This window comes from Dysidea avara, chromosome 1 (assembly GCF_963678975.1).
Source record: "Dysidea avara chromosome 1, odDysAvar1.4, whole genome shotgun sequence".
Classification (NCBI taxonomy): Eukaryota; Metazoa; Porifera; class Demospongiae; order Dictyoceratida; family Dysideidae; genus Dysidea; species Dysidea avara.
The window spans coordinates 56736602-56756775 of record NC_089272.1 but is presented as its reverse complement, the minus strand read 5'-3'; the positions used below and the strand labels follow the sequence as shown (position 1 = coordinate 56756775).

The 20174-nt window shown below is 37.6% G+C and overlaps 2 protein-coding genes across 2 annotated transcripts; one reads left to right on the top strand and one right to left on the bottom strand.

Moving 5' to 3' along the window:
• The first annotated feature begins 1511 nt into the window (after positions 1–1511).
• On the top strand, positions 1512–18010 carry LOC136236913 (uncharacterized). The gene is made up of 5 exons (XM_066027144.1): positions 1512–2482; positions 8114–8164; positions 8512–8856; positions 15659–17182; positions 17342–18010. Exons 1-5 carry the CDS (start codon positions 1621–1623, stop codon positions 17749–17751), a joined length of 3192 nt encoding a protein of 1063 aa, XP_065883216.1. The 5' UTR covers positions 1512–1620; the 3' UTR covers positions 17752–18010.
• Positions 9403–12921, bottom strand: LOC136236923 (52 kDa repressor of the inhibitor of the protein kinase-like). Its single transcript, XM_066027156.1, has one exon. The coding sequence runs from the start codon at positions 12176–12178 to the stop codon at positions 9416–9418; it is 2763 nt and encodes a 920-aa protein (XP_065883228.1). The 5' UTR covers positions 12179–12921; the 3' UTR covers positions 9403–9415.
• Positions 18011–20174: the final 2164 nt, after the last annotated feature.

The window sequence follows — 20174 nt, the reverse complement described above, 5'->3', positions numbered from 1 at the left end:
ACTTTGACATGTCAATAAGTACATAGTTACATTACAATGGGTAATATTACATGTACATGGTCACTGTCATTTAGTAAAATATCTACTGAAAATAATCTGTGATACTGCACAATTACTGTTAGCAACTACCAGGGTCGGTACATGCTTGATTACATCACTGCTCATGAGCAACGGCCAACAGTGTAGGAGTGCCTTCGTGATGTATATATATTTACACTAAACATACTACATTATAATTATATTACCCACAGTACAGAGATTAACTGGACTCATTTACTATCATGAATGTGATAAACAGTCCTGCCAATTTAATGATGGTCAAACAAACAGTCAACAGAAGAGATTGTGGCTATTAGGTAATGGTTACACTGCAGAAATATATGAGCTTACATTACTGGGGCTACTTTAAGACTAAGTCACGCACTTCACTTTTACAATAATCAACAATTTTTGGTGACAAATTACAAGTGTTAAAATCAAACTAGCTAGCTATGATGCAGCAATTATGGATTTAACTGAAAGGCACCAAGATGTCTCTTTTGTAAAGTTTACAATAAAAACTTATCTTTATCAGTTGGCAACCTGACAAAACATCAATGCCGTATGAAGCTGCTCAGCCACATTCGTCATGTAGCTGGCCTTAGGAAAGTCTAATAAAACATGGGAAGAACTGAGAAAGGTCAACTCCAACCATGTCTTGATCTGCAAGTCACCTAGGTCATGTACTGTGTAGTTGGCTGATCGCCACTCACACTTGACAAAGGAGAAGGGACATATCTAATTATGAAACATCACAACACTGTTTGTACTTGATCCAGTTTTAGTACTTGACCCAGTTTTTGCTGAACAGAACTGGCTAGTTGCTAGGTTATTGATAGACTATCATTATTCCAAACAGTGACATCAGTCAGTAATGTTCATTTAAATCCACCAACACAAGCAGTTAATAGGCAGTTAGTTAGCATAGTTTGCACATATGGGGCACACATTAGGGATGCTCTATTATCACCATTTAGCTTTATATTAACAGTTTAGCTGGTGGGGCTTTATGTACACAAACGATGCAGCCTACACGAGACCTTACTGAGATAGCCACGCCCTTCAAAAGTAATGAATGATGTATTCACATAGCTCAATTATATAAAAGTATATTGGTTGGCCTTTTAAATGTAATGTATACTTTATTCCAGGTTATACGTACGTACGCATCAATTAAACAGCTACCTTCGTATCCAGTGATGATTTTTCGTCTAAGCGCGTGATACAGCAGCGCCGTGATAGGTTTCGACTTGATATCACGAATAATGAATCTTTTTTCCATAGTGCGTCCAGCTTGTGAAAAGTACTGTTTACTACTTCCGATGTGGCGCTAACATGGTATTGTGTTGACGAGCGTATCAACAACAACAATAACAATAACAATAACAACGTGACAAAAATAAAAGCTGGAATTATAGCGCATCATGTGGTCGCCAAAATTTTGTGAATTTTAGGCGCTTATATGAACACCTACCAGTACCAGTTTTAAATCGCCTCCGTAGTTTGACATTTGACATCAATACGTTTCCCGGATGTCTGCCTGGTGTTGATTTCCCCTTCGAGTAGACAGAGTATACTAAGATGGACATCACGATAGAGTTTGATCCAAAGAAGACAGCGTTTGTACTTGGACCAGGAATAAATCGACTCTGTTTCACTGCAGATAACAGTGATCTTCGAGATGATTTACCCGTCGATTATAAGGCTGTCTGCGAGAAGGGCATCAAGTATGCAATGGGGTTCGTGGATCCTCGCGAGTGCTCGAACAAGCATCGCCTGTTGCAGAACGCGTGCGAGTTGAACCCCATGTACGCCGCTCATGAGGTCACAGCTATACTGGGGCGCAATGGAGTGTACGACTCGTGGCTGTCCTCCCTGCACAAAAAAGTTAATAGTCTGAGTAGGCAGACAATGTATGCCAAACACTATGCTTTGCAGTTCTTATCAGCCATGAACCAGAAAGGCGCTTTGCTAGCAACAACTTGCTATACAGAAATGTTGGAGCAAGTGCTAGGCCTCAAGTCAGTTAGTTTGACTCAAAATGATGTGACTTCTAAAGTACTTGGAAATGGTGGCTGGCTCAATAGCTTATTACACGTCTATGGGATGTTTTCACAGCCCGAAACTGTTGTGTTTGACTTTCTAGCTCACGATGCTAATGATTCCATGTCTACTGAAGGGAAAGCCGTGTTGAGTGTTTTCCTGCAGCGAAACCTCTTTTTTGTTGGATTCAGTAACAATCATTTTGACAAGACAGCTGAAAAATTTATTGAGTTAATATCACCACAACTGTCCCAACCAGGATCAATGAGACCAGTGTTTATTTCATCTGTTCAAAATGACAACAACCCCTTATTAGATAACTTTATGAAAGTCTGCTATAATGACCAAATGTCACTATCACTCTTTCACCAGATCCTGTATGCTCCTGGGACCAATACGGGTATGTCTGTATTGTAAAGTGTGTATTAGTGGCATCAGTTTGTAGTGGTCGTAATGTGTGTGTGCACACTTATATGTTATCCAATGGCCATAGGAGTAAAATGTTATGTATATGTGATAATGTTTCATTTGACTACAAGCCTCTACCAAGAAGGTTGTATACAATCACTGGACTGGACTAGTGGACAGTTTTTTTGTTTTGTTTTTCATTTTAGCACATATTTGGGAAATTAATTGTAGCTATTGGTACATTGAATGTAAAATATGCAGGTGGACCTGTCTACTTGGCACTATCTCTCATCTTAGGATTGTGTGCAATTCTCTTTCTTGACATAATCTCTATTGTACGACTACCATTCGTCTTATCATGAAGTACAAACCATACAGCACATGTGTATGTAGTGTTGTAGTAACCATGTATCCTACAAGTTATAGTCATGGAGTCGGCTAAATTAAGTGGTGACAGTTAACTGTCTTGCTATTCCATAGCTGATACAAAGGTTCTATAGTTTTTGCACGACAGCAACAACAAGTGAAATAATGTGCACAAGATTTCAACCAATCAAGTTGATTCCATTTGAATTTTAAACTATAATTACCGCATGTGACTTCTGTTATAGATTTGTTGATTTGCAAGAACTATTAGAACCTCTATACGTAACTGAAATTGACGAGTCTGGCATGATCACACCTTTCTTTAGTTTGTGTGTGGGTTTCTTTAAATGTGGGGGAGTGGTCTAACTACATGAGACTAGCATACTTACAACCAGTTTCCCAAATATTTGATTTAAAAAAAGGAAAATACCTAAGTCCAGTAGTCCAGTCCACCAGTCCAGTCCACTAGTCCAGTCCAGTGATTGTATGCAACCTACCAGGAAATGTTTTTCATTGCACATTATCACATGCCAATATTGTCACTTTACTGACGCACATGTAAATGGAAGAATGAAGCATCATGTACATAGCTATATAGGGCCATCTTTTGCCAGACCAAAAATGTTATGGAGTAATGCAGACATGGGGTCAAGTACATTTAAAAGTACTTAAGTAAAGTACAAGTACTTTTGAATTTTCCAAGTACAAGTACAAGTACTCCAGCAGCAATCAAGAGAGTACTTAAGTAAAGTACAAGTACATTTTGCTGTAGTAAAATATACACTGTATTCAGTGTATTGTAGTATGTAAAGTGTGCCTAGAGGGGTTGATACTTTCAGGTTTTTGTCAACCATTCTCTCTCTTAAACTCTTAAAATGCACTGCCTTAAACAGCAGCATTGTTTTTGTTTGCTAGAAAGCTATGACATCATTAATCATGGCAACATGATACATAGTATGGTTGGGGAAGGCAGTAGAAGAATTGCAAGTAGTTGTAAACTGCACCATCATACAATTTTGTTATTCTCATTGTACACCACTGTGTACAAACTATACGTACAATGTTTGCAGTACTTACAAGTACTTAAAAGTACTTTAAGTACTCAAGTACATACAAGTACTTAGTGAAGTACTTGAGTATAAGTACAAGTACATTGGGGAAATTAAGAAAGTATTTAAGTAAAGTACAAGTACTTTCAAGTTTGTACTTAGTGTACTTAAGTATAAGTACTCATGTACTTGGCCCCATGTCTGGAGTAATGTCATATTAATAATATACTACTTAGGAAATGCTTTCGTTTACACTAGGGTAGCTCACAACGCCTATTATTAGAGCAGGCTTACATAACAAGATTATCTCATTAAAGAGGTAATAGCTACTGACCAAGTAAGGTTTCATTGTACACACAAACAAACAATACAATTTTTATAGTCTAGAGTATACATGTGTCTTACACGTGTCTGGTGATGAATTCAAGTCATGATTGAGTGCTATTCCCAAACAATTCTTCTATTGTCATTCACTAGAGCTTCCTTTGTAGACACAAACCTATTTGAGTGTGGTTTAGTGGGATGGAAGCGCTAAACTAATGTAATTTTGTTATATGGCTTCACAGTTTAGTATTATAATTAGCATGATAATGACATGTGCTATCTGTTTGGGATTAGAGCACATAACGAAGTTGTTACCATGTGCATGAAATGTATACTATTCCCACATCACATGTCAGATGTCATCTTCTGTGAAATGATGGCACCTTATGCTAGTATATTAATTGTGCTCTGAGTTGTGGATAATTTATGGCTTGATATTGATATGTGTGGTGTTTCTTAAGAAATCAAGAATCCCATCTGAACCATTGCATTAGTTGTTCTATGATAGTTGGATATTGTATGGTAGAAATAGATATGATACATAATATATGATCCGATGAGAGCATTTGAAATTTGGAGGGACTTCTTCAGGATCTTTATACAATAAACAGTGCCATTTTAATCCATTTTAATTGAGCTGCATATTTTGAGGGGGTATTTTTTGCGGATAGCTGCCAACCTGTGAAAATCGTGAATTTTTCCCCTCTCATGCTGTATGGTATCAAACATTGCATGCAGGGTATTTAGTGCATGACTTGTAACAGTAGTGTTTCTTAGAGTCACAAGTACAAGGGGAAAAATTAGGACCACACTTTAGTGTCAAAGGCACTTTTTGTGTGCAAAGCACACTTCCTACAGACTGAAGTGGTGTCTACTATATCTGCAGGTGTAGGCAACCTTCTTTGTTCCATTGCTTTCCATGGTCCCTAATCAAACTCATTCCTAATTTTTCCTTATACCTGTTCGTTTACTTTTTAAAACATAGTTATGACTTGTAAACCTGCACATATTTCATCAAAAGAATAGTGCCGGATTTAATTTTGCAACTGAATGCTCACCCAACTACTGAAAAGTAAAGTGGCCATTTTACTTTGTTTTCAGCTATGTTCAGCCTGTTACACAACGTCACAAACGAAGAGTACCTCTGTAATCAATCCAGTTACTATATCTGGAAAATACAGATGACTCCCATTATAAATGTGACAGGGAAGTCATTATGCTCTACTGCGAATCGACAACTTTCTCTTTCAGTGAAAAGAAATGAGACACAAAGAAGGACAAAGGTAAGTCCATGGTGCATGCGTTGTACATACTGTGGCATCCCCAAAGGCACCTGCCAGGCTGGAGTGATGTCTAACTGTGACAAAATCAAGCCTGTAGCCTTAGTCGTTACGTATTTAGCTGCAACACAAGTTGCTGTTAGACCTTCAGTGCTCAGATTCCAGCTGTGTATCATTCCTGTAGTCACTGTAAAGTTACCATTATGCTGGTCCGAAGGCATCAGTCAGTCAATCAGGCAGAGAAAATTACATGAATAAGAAGTTTTCATTCTTAGCAACCTATTGGAAGTGTTTTGGGTTAACACTTTTGGGCTTGATTCTATACCTAACCAAAACTTCCAAGGCACCGTGAAGGTATTGTGAGGCTGGTTTTTGGTCAATATTTTTCTATGATCCCTAACACACACACACACACACACGCACACGCACACGCGCGCACGCACACACACACACACACACACACACACTGTTAAAACTGAGGTGGTCATAGCACACTTAACCAGCAGCACACCCTTGGGGTGCAGTCACACTTTCAGGATATGGTGTGTAAAGCACACAAGACAAGTGGTGTGACTGTAAATTGGTGTGTATGACACCAATATTTATACATGAAAAGCTATTCTCTGCCATCATAGATGATTCTAGTATTTAAAAGAGGTATTTTGTGGCATCCTTTATCATTGAAGGATTGTAAGAAGGATCGCAAAGTATCACTTTCATTGAATTTGTGTGTTATTAATTAAAAAATAACTGACAATAAACTCATTTTGTGCTAAGCCATTACACACAGACAGTTCAGATCAATGCACAAAGCTGGTATATATGTTTGTATCAACAAAATTAATTTCCATTAGCTCATAGCTAAATAAAATACATTCAATTATGTCATCAGACATCAGAATGTAAACAACAGTAAAGGGATAACCTACTGTGCACTAATGATCAGTGGGGCCAGTACATATCGTACTCTAGAACATGTAAGCCTTGGTTGAGTAAAATTAAAACCCACAATCGCTTGGTGATATAGGTTATAAATACATTTTGAAAACAATGTTTAAGTAGAGACGTTTAAGTAGGTAAGTTGCTGACTGACACAAAGTGTTGTGTACTGTTTGTAAATTGATGACATTCCAGGATTGTAACACCAATTGCGAAACTGTAGATGATGCAGTGTTTCACAAATAATACTGAGATTAGTGGTTGACTTTGATAATAGCATGTCATGACATGCCTCCTACTCCTAAATGCTTTTTATCAGTTGCAAATTTATGGTCACACTCTTATTAGTGTGATTGATGTGGTGTGCATACTACCCTTGTAAAGATGTGCCAGTTTGGACAGCAATATCACACCTGTGCTGGTGTGTTATGACCACTTCTGTATTAACAGTACACACACACACACACAAACACACAAACACACACACACACACAATTTACAGTACGCACAGGTGTGTGTACTGTAAATTTGCTTTTTACTATCCTTGTAAAGATGTGCCAGTTTGGACAGCAATATCACACCTGTGCTGGTGTGTTATGACCACTTCTGTATTAACAGTACACACACACACACACACACACACCAATGCACCGATGCACACACACCAATGCACACACACACGCACACACACGCCGTATGATAGAGATTATACACCTTATTGCCTCATTTACAACTGGCCACATCCAATTCACAACATGTATGATATCAGTGTACAATCATCATAAGCATATTAGGTTTTCCTTGTTTGAATGGTTTTGATTTCCTCGTTTGGTGTTAACCATAACAATAAATACCACAGAAAGGCTAGTACTCGTGTGTCATTTCAGAACAAGGAAAAGAGTTATGTGTATACGTGATTGTTATGAGAAGCTGCTGAGTTATGTGTATACGTGGTTGTTATGAGAAGCTGCTGAGTTATGGTCATATACAACATTGTAACCACATAACAAGGTAAATATGAATGCTGCACTGAAACAGCGGATTTTTTTTTTTGACAGTGAATTTTCTGATTTACAGTTAATATTTGTTATCTAATCCTCAGGTTTTCACACCAAGTAATTATTCTAGAGGCATATACAGCATCTAATAGCCAGTCGTTATGTATGATTTGTTAAAATGGCATGTAAGAGTGCATTTTGCACCACACGGTTTATGTGTTCCTGGTTTGCTAAATGATCGACCTTTAGTTGGTTTAGGTTAGAGGATGGGTAAGTTGGCAAGATTGTTTCCATTACCTGAATATTTATAATAGTACGGCCATGCATGGACATGTCAACATATAGAATGGAAAGGAAGATATTTTTATGTATAAAAATTGTACACAGACAGACAGATAGATAGATAGCTCGTAAAGATATATATTCTCTGGCAAGCCATGTTTTTAAAGCCAGTGCACATTAATTATAACCACACTGTTACCCTGTTAAATTTTTGTTCACATCAATTAGCATGACTTACTCTTCTATGGAATGATTTTTTAAGAAATGTTTCAGTGATGTATTTAGGTCATATACGTAAAGCACTTTATGGTGGTTTGTGTATATATATATCCCCCTTAGTGTGCATGTGTTACAGCTGCTGTACATTGCATTTTTATTTGTACAGATGAGCCAAATTTTATGAAGAAATTTTGCATTGACGTCAGCCAAATTTCAAGTTAGTTATAATTTCACTTAGTTAGCAATGATTTGTTTATTGCATATGTTAAGTGGCTATGCCACTGTAGAAATAGGATAGTTCACTTTAAGTTCTCACACAGTATACCATTGTGTAATTACAATGGTCACGGAGATATAGTGATGTAATTTAGCTACCATTAACATTATTTGTTGATTGCCTAATGGGTTAGGTGGCATTTGTGATGAGATCATAGTGGATAGAATTTCTTTTGTTAGCCAGTAAACAGTGCAGGCAAACTTGTGTAATTTTCGATGAGTTTGAATGTATAATACACCTAAAATTTGCCTGATACTGTTTTACCTGCTTTGTTGATTTCTTTACAGGTAACAGCTCATCATCAACTACAAGCAACTTTGATACAGTTCTAAGCTTGATCATTCATGAGAAGGACAGACCTGATACTGTAATAGGGAGTATACTGTCTACTATAGGCAGAGGCTCTACCATGAGACTAGAGAGTATTTCTTATGGTTCAAAAGTTGGTCAACTAAGACAAGTAGTGATACGATTTAATACAAGCGGTGCCTTGAAACTGAGCCAACTTATTTTGGCTAATCAGTTGAACTTAGTTACATGTGATGTGGTGGCCTTTCAATTGGAAGGTGGTCCTCTTGTTTGGATACAAAATAGATCCCAAATTGCTCGATACTTAACAACTACTAACAAGGGTAAGTGAAGCTCAACTCACTGATCATCATGCTATTAAACACAAACATAACTCTAAGAATTAAAAATTTTTAATTGGAACCATCTGTAGGAAGTTAATGCCCTTAAAAATACTATTATTGGCAATACTATGGAATGTATTAAGTGGCTATGAAAACCACCAAGTGCTTTGTTAGATTTTGTCTACATTCCACCAATAACCACATTATCATTACGTAAGCAATCTATGATGTGTTAGTACATACTAGAACTACAGTTAATTTCTATATCACATAACAATGGAAAATAATCAACTTACACAACACACATTGTATTGTATAGTTATTCATTGTTGGATTTCTGATCTGTCTTCCCCAGGGAACATTTTTCTTAATGCTGATTAGTGCATGCCACTATATAAGCACTAGGAATGCCAGGATATAATTTTAACATTTGATAAAAGTGTTTCCTGTCCTATGTAACATCAGGGGCTGATCCAGGGGGGGTGGATGGGGTGGCTAGCCACCCACCCTGGATTAAACTATATATCACGGCATGCAAATTAAGCATTAACAGCTCATACTAATCATATAAAACACTACTTGTACACATTTTTCTGCTATGTTTAGTTGCAAACTCTTTACATATTTGTTCAACATTCAGTTGAAAGCTAAATCCTTGCATTGCTAACACCCCAAGGTTGCCCAGTCTTTCATCCGTCATAGTGGTGCGCAACCACAAATGAATTTGCCTGAGACAAGAAAAGGTCCTTTCTGCTTCAGTGCTTCCAATCGGAAGTATTACCAATATGCACAGGAGTTCTCTTATATTGGGGAAGAATATTGGATCTGCATCTTCACTCAGCAAGTGAGTTATAGACTTCTCCTTTAAAGTGGCATGGAATTTATTGCAGTGAGCTTTCCATCTAGCAAGTTCACTGTCAAGGTCATCTTCTGCTGGTAGCAAATGACTCCATTTAGATTTTAAGATGGTACACAGTTGATGTTCGTCTTTTGTGGTAATTACAGTGGGCACCAATGCACACAGTTCATAATGTGCTCGTGTATCTACAGAAAATCTGGCTTCCAATTCACTTATAATTGAGTCTAACAAAGGAATGGTAATTGTCACTCTCCAGTAATCAGTTGGTGAGCTTACTGTAGGGTTTGGTCTAGTTTGACGGCCTCTTATAACACGGGGCATACTTTCGCTGCTGCTAATATCCCTGCATAGATTTAGAGCTTTATGATAAATTCTATTATGTTCAGCATTTACATTTTCACGAAGTTGCTTGTAATGCTCCTTGACTTCATCAACTTTTTTAAAACCAAAGTATACCTCTTGTAGTCTACCTTGTAAACATTCTGCAATTGGTTTAATCGGCTCCAATAATTCTTTTGATAGCAAAAATGCAACCACGTGCTCAAAGCTAGTAAAAATGTGCTTCAAACCATTAGCAGTGCTACGAGATTCAGAATCCCAGTTCCAAGTATTTCCATCAGGATAAATTTCATTGTCATCATCAGCAGGTGAACAAATATGTTCCCAAGTCTTAATAAGGTAAGGATACAATTCTAAAATTGTGGTGAAAGTATTATGCCGTTCAACCCATCTTGTTTTACACAGCCCATTTATCTTAGATTTCCTGGCAGATGGACACAAGCGCTGAATTATGTGTTCAAGAAACCGTTGTCTCTTTGGAGAGTTGTGGAAGTATAAGAACGCCTGATGACAGTTATCAATCATATTTTTTACAGCTTGAACCTTTGAAGAATGGCATATTACTAGATTCAAACTATGCAGGCAGCAACCTTGAAATTCTGCATCTGGTGCATTATTCTTTATATGTGCTTGTACACCAGAATTTGAAGAGCTCATGGAAGCTGTTGTATCGTATGCCTGCCCTCGGCAATTTTTAACATCAATTTCATGTTTTTGTAAAACTTGCAAGATGCCATCTGCAATGCTTTTCCCAGTTATCCTCTGAAGAAAATGGAAGTCAAGTAACACTTCGTGCTTTATTGGCTTCACACGAAAATTTTCATTATCAATTTCCAAGAACCTTAAGCAAACCGACAAAATCTCCTTACCATGAGATGTAGCTTCATCAGCAATTAATGAAAAATGTGGACACTTCTGTATGCAGGTTCGATAAAATGCACGAATTTGGTCAGCAGCTATTTCCAGTATCTCGTTTTGAACGGTCTTACTGGTATATTTTGCATTCTTTGGACCAAGTATTAAGTGTTCGCTCAGTGCTTTATTGTTCTTTGCCAGCAATCTAAGTATGGCAATGAAATTTCCTTCATTTCTTAATGGCTCCTGTGTAAAGTTCACCTTATCCTGATTGTGACCTTGGAGAGAAATTCGTTGCTTTGCACACAATAATACTGTCTCAGCAATTGTTGGCAATACTTCAGTATTAAATTTAAAATTCTTAGAGCTTTTATCAATTAACTGACTATCGATTCTTGATTCAGGATTAGCCCACCTTCTTGTAAATTCAAAGGCATGATCTACTGCTCTCAAATGATATGCATGTTTGGCATGCCTCTCCATCAACTCCTTGGATTTGTTGTAATTCTTGAAGGGCGTACACACAAATGCACCGAGATGTGTCTTTTCACTGTCAGTTAAAAACAAAATGCAGGGCAAACACCATCCTCCTTGACTATTCTCCAAACCATAACGTAACCATTTGTAATCTTGAAGCCATCGAGATTGAAAAGTTATCTGTTTTCTTTTCCTTCCTCCAGAAACAGTGAAGTAGACTGTGTCAAAATCAGTGCTCCTTAGATTGCTTTGTGATGAAGTAATCAATTCATATTTTTCATGATCTTTTATTATTCTTGATCTACTAATGGCCACTTGCAGAATATCACTAGATTCTGAGTTAGATACAAAGTTCACGTTAGGATAAGATGGCTCACCATTGCTATTAAATTCAACAGGATCACTATCATGGAAAGTTTCTGGTGCAACCTCACGGCAAAGCTCACCAGTTGATTGTTGAAGGCTCACTGTCAAATTATCTGGCCAGTTAGCTGCTTCAATGAAATCCGCATTAACTCTAATACTTTCAGTAGTGGAAGGGGTAGCCTCTGTCTCTTCATTTATGCCCTGAGATTGACATTCATTCCCATCACTGTCATTGTTGATACCACTTTCATTAGTGATTGTGACTGGAGTTTCACTTCCAGACTCAGTCTCATTGTCAATCAAACCTTCTTCCCCAACTTCACTGTCACTGTTACTTCCATCAGTAGTAAGGGTTTCACTTAGAGGATTCTGTCCTTGTTGGGCTATAACTTTTGATCTAAAATAATCTAAAATAGACCTGGACATCTGTACAAACTAGCACATGGCATCTACACTAACAGTGCACTTTATTTGAAGCAAAACCTTCAGGTGGACATTTATTATTATGGTTTTGTTCATTTACAGCTGCAGTTGTTAAATGGACATAATAGCACAGCTGCCAACAAGTTTTTAAACTATATGCTGTAGCTAGCTTTACAGTGTTTCTTCTAAACAGCTAGTACACTGTCTGAAATTCTAGCTAGTAGCTACATACAATTGTTCTTTTCAGTCAAAATCACTTCCAGATTCAATCTAATTCTTTGGTGGATTCAGGGTGGAGGGAAGGGGGCTACGGTAAAACTTTTGTTCTTATACAGTAACTGTTAGCTGCTACTGCTTTTCTTAGCTGCTACTGCTCTAACTACACTACAGTGTACAGATACAATTTATCCTAAAGGGACCCTTTTAGGATATTGTATCTGTACACTATAGTGTAGTTAGGGCAGTAGCAGTAGCAGCCAACAGTTACTGTATAAGAACAAAAGTTTTGAAACTAAGTAAAATTTGATCTAAATAGCATGTTTTGAACACCTAATTTTAAAAATTTTCCTGGGGGGGCATGCCCCCAGACCCCCCTAGACAGCTCGTGCTTCGCACTTCGCTAAGCGTGCTCCGCACGCTGTCTGCAGTCACCTCTCTCACCAGTGTATAGCTACACCCTTACTGCACATGTAAAGCTTGTGAACTAAGCCAGCCACCCCCTTTCATTTATTCCTGGATCAGCCCCTGAACATCCTTACTTCCACTTATGGTAGATGTAACCTATTACGATACAACACTGCTTTCTGAAAATTTAAAGATTGATAGGATTCTTTACCAGCATTGGTGAGAAGCATTTGGGTGTAAGAGAGTAAAAGATTACACACAAAGGCTGAGAATCCTTTATAAACAAGTGCTTTAATTAAAATCAATGAAATGTGGGCATCAAAGAAGTGTTGTGTTATACCTATACCCATATACATACATTTCGTTACCTAAAATCAGGACACCACAAGTATTCTACTATATTAGCGGGTTTCCACTAGCTACGTATGATGTTTTAGTGATGTACAGTAGACTATTGACGAATTGAAAGTTATTTTTAGCCTTGATCATCCAAATGGGTTTTCATATTATAGGTAGTGTCTGTGTCACGTAATGGTCTTTTGTATATGGGTGAGATTTAATGGTCAGATATGATTTAAAAGTGTACAGTATCCAATTGCATCACATTATACTATTTTTTTCTGCATGCATGCATGGCATACAAATGTACAGTTCCCTAGCTACAAATGCTTCCTTCCTAGGTAACAATTTTGAGTGGTATGATTCATAAGGTGTCATGGCATATGTGTGTAAATTTGACGAATGCCAGCTGCTACAGTATAATAAATCTTTACACTAGTGTTAATTCTGACTGCTGGCAGAAATTCTTCTGAAATATTCATGTTGTAAAGTGTTCATTCATCAGCCTTAATTCCTGATAGAGTTCAGACAGTTGGGGACACAGTCAGTGGCAGAGACATTTATTGAGACTGAATGGAAGAATAGCCAAGAATAAGCTGCTACAGATTTCCATCACAAACATCAGTGGTCATCTTATGCATGAAATTGCCTATTTAAAATAAAATGTCACCTGCATGACCAATAACCATTATGGTGTAGTATTGTTGATCATTTGCTTAGCAGTGCATGTCACTTCATGTATTGATACTACCTCTATTAAGGAAGTATAAAGTAACTTTAATGGACTTGTGGTTTATGGGCTGCTAAGTATCTAGTGGTAACTATAGTGATGTTTTGATCTTAGTAGTCTTATTTGCCATATATACGTATGATATTTGACTTGGGCTGTAGAACGAGAAGAGCTGTACCATATAAGGCCATTGTAATAGAGCCTGCAATACAGAGAACAAGAACATTTGTACTAAACTACATTGAATGTAGAAATGAACATTTAAATCAAGGTCTTTATAGGAGGCTGTATATAGACATTGCCAAGCATGGCTGTACATATTTGGTACATCTTTTATTTATTTCACTTGTTTCTAGCTACTCATCTGAAGCATTTATAGAACGAGAAGAGCTCATGAACACTAATTAGAAACTTTTGAATGTAATGTAGCTAACACCCTTAGTTTATAGTTGTCAGTGGTAGCTAGCTAGTCATAACGGATAAGGTGATTTATTTTCTTAGCAACATACCCTATAAATGTGTATGTGATGTGATGCATGTTAGAGTGTAAGTATAACTAGAGTGTGATCGCTGCTTGTTGTTTGGGAAATCAGTTGCATGCAAGACAGTCTCCTGCATGTCTACAGCAATGTATGTAGGTAGTTTAACTATATAAATTAATAATCATATATGTCCACATAAACTGTTATACAATTAATTATGCACGCATGCATTTGCGTTCGTGCGTACGTATATAGCAGTGGCGAATCCGGGGGGGAACAGGGAACACGTGCCCCCTCATCCCTTTCAAAAAAAAAATTACATACAAGATCGAGATACTGTAATAGAGCAGTCACTCTAATAAAGCAGCCGCAGTGTTCATGAGGCAGTGTAGCTTAACTGTGAAGCTTTGAATAAGGATCTTTATATACTTTATAGTATATGCACTTAGTAAAGGACAGCCATTATTGCTGTGACTTTTTTTTCTTTGCTCTTCAACTTTTCAGTATTCAAAGTGCACCACCCCTTTCCAAACTCTGGATCCGCCCCTGTATAGCTAGACTAGCTATTTGCCAGCTAGCCGCTATATGCGTTATTATGAAACCATGGCACCGTTCGTGGTAGCTACATGTACCTAGGTTTCCGCTAAAACAGGTCTAATTTATGCACAGTTATTGATGATGTTAGTGCATATCCGTTCACCGGAATTTCTGTGATTGAAATAGCTATAAAATAGGCTTCAACAGTTTCACGGCACATTCGCGCACACCAGTACACTAAAGGCCTCGATGGCAGTTGTGTTACCGTCATTGTCCGGTTGGAATCCACTCTCTGTTGTAAACAGTAAGCTAACTAGTTATAGGTGTAGCTATGTAGCAGGATTTTGTGATCGAAAACATTTTCCAGCCATCTTGCACGCGTTGGCATGCGCGTTATCGCGCTGTAGCTACGTAGAATTACCTGTAGCTGTATGGTAACATAGTCTTGTATTGCGCGAAACTAGTGAACGTCACTACTAAATGTAGTGAACGTCACTACTAATGTCTGCCACAATACTCACTATTTTTGTGTAGTGCATGACGTTCACTACTAATTTTGTAGTGAACGTCACTACATTGACCACCAAGTAGTGACGTTCACTGCAAAAAGTAGTGACGTTCACTGCAAAAAGTAGTGACGTTCACTACAAAAAGTAGTGAACGTCACTACTTAAAAGTAGTGAGTATTGTGGCAGAGCAATTCACTACTAAATTTTTACAGTGCGGGGGTCATTGTTATTATTGTATTACACTTACATTATTTTTCTGTAGGTGAAATCCTAGCTAAGAGTTTAACGAGCCCAATTACAGCTGAGGATATACCAGCGATGCAGCCTCGTCCGTTGGTTTCGTTTCCACCGCCGCTCTGGGCAATTAATTCCACTTCGTCTACAGCTACAGTGTCGACTACACCTGAATTAACCTTGTCACCAAAGGTTTCAGAGATCGTGCAGAAGGAAGTATCGCAGACGAAGCCATCCGGAAAGCTATCTCCTCTCATGATACCTTCGTCGCCACTAATTTCCCCTGATCCCCAGTCGTCCGCGAGCCCGTTTTCTAGTGCATCGACTCCAGTGAAATATTTGTCGGTTGTATCTGGAAAGCTCAGAGCAGGAGTACCAGAAGAACTAGACCCTTACCATACCATTGAGTGCTACGACCAGCTAACAAATAAAATGGTACCTGTGCATGCAAGCATGATTGGCTGCACAGAGAGTGCTAGTGACACGGAACTTAACGGAAAAGCACAAGAACTGCCTGTATTAGCAGATCCACTGTTAAGCTCGTCAGCTGTTCAGACTGCAATTGGTGTGGAGAAATCAATGAAGCCACAACCTGACAATTCACCAAAGGTTCCTATCCAACCTATTACATTGACTCACAAGTATCAAGAGAACAAACATTCAAGACAACCAAAGAAGTACAGTGATACGTCATTACCAAGTGGCAGCAGGTCACACAGTAATAGTCCTAGTAATGGCAACAGTTCTGGTGATGTGAGTGTTGTGGGGATACCATCAAGTGCTAAAAGTGTTTCTGCTACTACTGAAGTAACCACACCAGCAGGAAGGTCACCATTAGCTACTCACTCCATGTTAAATACCACCATTGCTGCTGCAGCTGGCTTACCAGCAATTGCTCAACCATTTCCATTGCCAATTATGTTTCACCCGATGTTTACTCCAACTACACCTGGAACTCAGCTACCATTTGTCTACCCCTCTTTGACACCTTTTGGAATGAGCAGCCCTCTCTCAGCACTGCAGCAGTTTCCAATGTTACAACAGAATCATCCCAATCCTTACATGATGGTTGACTGCCCAAAATTTGTGTGGCCACCAAGTAGCAAAGTTGCTGGAACTGGATTTAATTTTATGATGCCAAATAGTTCAGTGTTGCAAACGCCTCCAAGCAGTGCTCTTCAAGAGAACTCTCTAACCAGAAAAAGACACACCCCTCCTCCAGTTGTTGAAGGAAGCTCACAGGTAACATCCACCATTCCTGAGCCATCACCAAAGAAAGCAAGACCAAATTTTGCCTCCACTAGTTCAAGCAGTCATTTTCCCCAAGTAACTACTTTGAGTAGTGCTACACTGAGTACTATACCAGCTGCTAGTATTACAAGGCACAGCAACATTCCCATTGTCAGCCAGACTAGTCATAAGGTGATCACAGATGATGGATCAAGTAGTGAGTCAGACATGAAGGATAATGGTGACAGTGATTCAGAAGATGATGTGTTGACTTTTCCAAAGGAACGAGCACCCATTGAAGGCACCACCAATCTACCACCTTGTAAGTAAACAAAGTCAATGAGTGAGAAATTGTATTTGTTTAATATGTATATAATAAATGTCCTTTAATAAGTGGCCTTCCTTTGGTGGGTTAACAGTTTCTGATGATTAATTATTTTTTCTTGGAATTAAACCATTAATTTTTCTCTTTCCTGTTTAGTTCCTAATGGAAGAGGTGTTGTACAACTGTGGCAGTTTCTGTTAGACATGCTACTGACACCTGCTAAGAGCTTCATGATTCAGTGGACAGGAAATGGGTATGAATTCACCATACTACAACCAGATGACATTGCTGCAATGTGGGGAGAACGCAAGGGAAAACCTACAATGAACTATGACAAACTAAGCCGTGGCCTCCGCTACTACTACAGCAAAGGAATCATGGACAAAGTACCAGGAAAGAAATTGACTTTTAAATTCACTTGTAATGTTGAAGACTATGTCAGAACACGGAGCGGAAATCCTAATGCAGTTCAAACACTACGAGCAATTATAAGAAACAGCAAACTGAATCACATTTCATCTAGTGACTTACCATACAACACACCTAATACAGTACATTATCACTAACTACCACACTACAGTAAATAACTAGCTTCAGGATTCAGACAGAGTTTGTTCTTCAATTTCTCCATAAGGTGATGAAGGAGATAGTGGGACCAGCCAGTGCCTAAGACATGAAGGGAGAGAGGAGAAACTTGTCACATGCATCTTGTATGTATATATTATTTTGTACCAGAAACTGATACATTGTAATAAACAATAATTATTGTTTATGTTGAATTGTGAAAAGTATTTTTTTGCAAAATCTAACCTTTAAATTGATTGAGAGTCTGGATCATTCATGTCAAGCTGAATGTTCAATTAGAGAAGTTTAAATATATTTCACTATATTGTAGTGGTTTAATAATATACTGATGTAATTATAATATTATCATATTAGGCGGCAGCAAAATACATTTCATGCATGCTAATTATTATTATTACAGCTTTGACATGACTGTTTCTATAGTAATGGCAATAAGCTTATTACCAAGTCGATAGACATTGTTCACAAGCCCTTACATTGACATACAAAGCATAATCAGGCAGACTTTTAAAGCACTATATACAGCATATCATATTAAAAGTATAATAGGTTAATGTACAGTGTAGTTATATAACTAAAGGCCAAATGGGATTAGGCTTGCAAAAACAGGGCATGTATGGCACAAACTACACCCCATCGCATGGAAGGTCATATCTCAGTACTGGAATAATATATCCACAATAATTATACTAAATATAATTATGTGATAACATTATTCAAGATATCAGCATGTCAATGTTATGCCAGAGAAGTATCACATTACAAGCAGAGTCTTACTAGAAGTGTAATCATAGATAATAGACACCCCTAAGTGTCTATTATCTATGGTGTAATCAACCACTGAAACATGTACAGTGCAAATAAAGATACACCAATAGAGCAGTCACTTACTCTAATAAAGCAGTCAACTTTGGAGTGTATAATTTTTGGCTTGAACAATTAGTTAGGTGAATAAAAAGAATTGTCAGCAGAAAGAGAAGATTGAGATTATTCAGATGTAGGATGATATTACATAGTGAAGTATTATAAAGTGGTCAGTTAGATTAGATAATTTTTATTATGCCAGGTCCCTGGTGCACTGTATAATTTTATGTACGATCACCTACTCCCCACACACACACATGCACTAACACATTACATGAACAATATCTGATCACGTTCTGGGATATGGATGGTGTTTCTGTCGGTATGACCACAACTAACTTGCATTAGTTGTCAAGTTATTTTATTCACGTATCAGTCCATCTGCTGACTAAGGGAGGATGTGTGTGACAATTACAGGACATCCTTTGTACATTATACCCTAACTTGATTAATATGTGTATGTGGGTTGAAGTGTTATGTAGACAGATAATAAGGAAAATGATTTACTTCTCACTGTAAACAATACGTTGATAGTATGATGAGTACTGATATAAAAAATAGACTATAATTATGCAATATCATTGTGGTGAGCTCTTATTGACTAAATGCCATCAGTATAAACAATGTAAAGTAAATCAAACAGTAATAAATAGTGGTAATGGTGAACCTATGTGCTGTTGCATCAAGCATTTGGTTCATTTTAAAAGTAGAAACCCCCCCAGCCAAATTTCCAACTCAGGATTAACACACACACACCTTGATTATTCAATCATCAGATGCTGACACCCAGCTGTTGTGGACTTAATCTGCACTTAGTAAAACAAAATTAATTTTTTAATTATATTTTAACCTTGTTACTGCTGTACTTTGTCACCTACCACCCACTACATGGTTACTTCTAAACAAGTATAATAGTATAGCAGTGTATATAGCCCCCCAAATTAGCCAATTGCAAATCGTGCACTTTTTCATAAAACATAAAACTTTCCACATAAATAGTTTTCTCCATGACATGTATTTTTTGATATAGTGCCTTTGCAGATGTGACCTTTGTGGCTATTTTTGTACAGAAATTTGGGCATTTCTGTCTTTGTCTCCCTGAGGCATTAATTTACATGTTGAAACATGGTACCAAAGTAAGGTCTGAACAAAACAACTTGATTTTTAATAGGTATTTCCATTTTGAAGTTATAATTGCTTTTATTAGCTGCAAAATTATTTGAGTCTACCTGCCCTTGAGATGTAAATTACCTACATATGGGGAGGTAAATTATCTCAAAATTCGGTAATATAAAATTCATAACTTAGGAATGAAATCACCTATTAACTTCAAACAAAAACTAATTTATTTTGTTCAACAAGATTTTTATTTTGGTACCATGTTTTACAAGTAATACCTTTTTCACACACAAAATTTGACCCATTTTATGCACTTGAAAGCCTCATAACATTCTGATCATGACATAATTATTGCTTGAAATTCTCAATGAATGTAGCTACAGTATCTGGCTACATTTTGATACTAAGAGCAAGTTAACCA

Excerpts from the sequence above, each read along its gene's own strand:
- LOC136236913 (XM_066027144.1), top strand. The coding sequence starts at position 1,621 with ATGGACATCACGATAGAGTTTGATCCAAAGAAGACAGCGTTTGTACTT. Across the intron at positions 2,483-8,113 it reads TGCTCCTGGGACCAATACGG|ATGAGCCAAATTTTATGAAG; the intron begins GTATGTCTGTAT and ends TTATTTGTACAG. Across the intron at positions 17,183-17,341 it reads CACCACCAATCTACCACCTT|TTCCTAATGGAAGAGGTGTT; the intron begins GTAAGTAAACAA and ends TTTCCTGTTTAG.
- LOC136236923 (XM_066027156.1), bottom strand. The coding sequence starts at position 12,178 with ATGTCCAGGTCTATTTTAGATTATTTTAGATCAAAAGTTATAGCCCAA.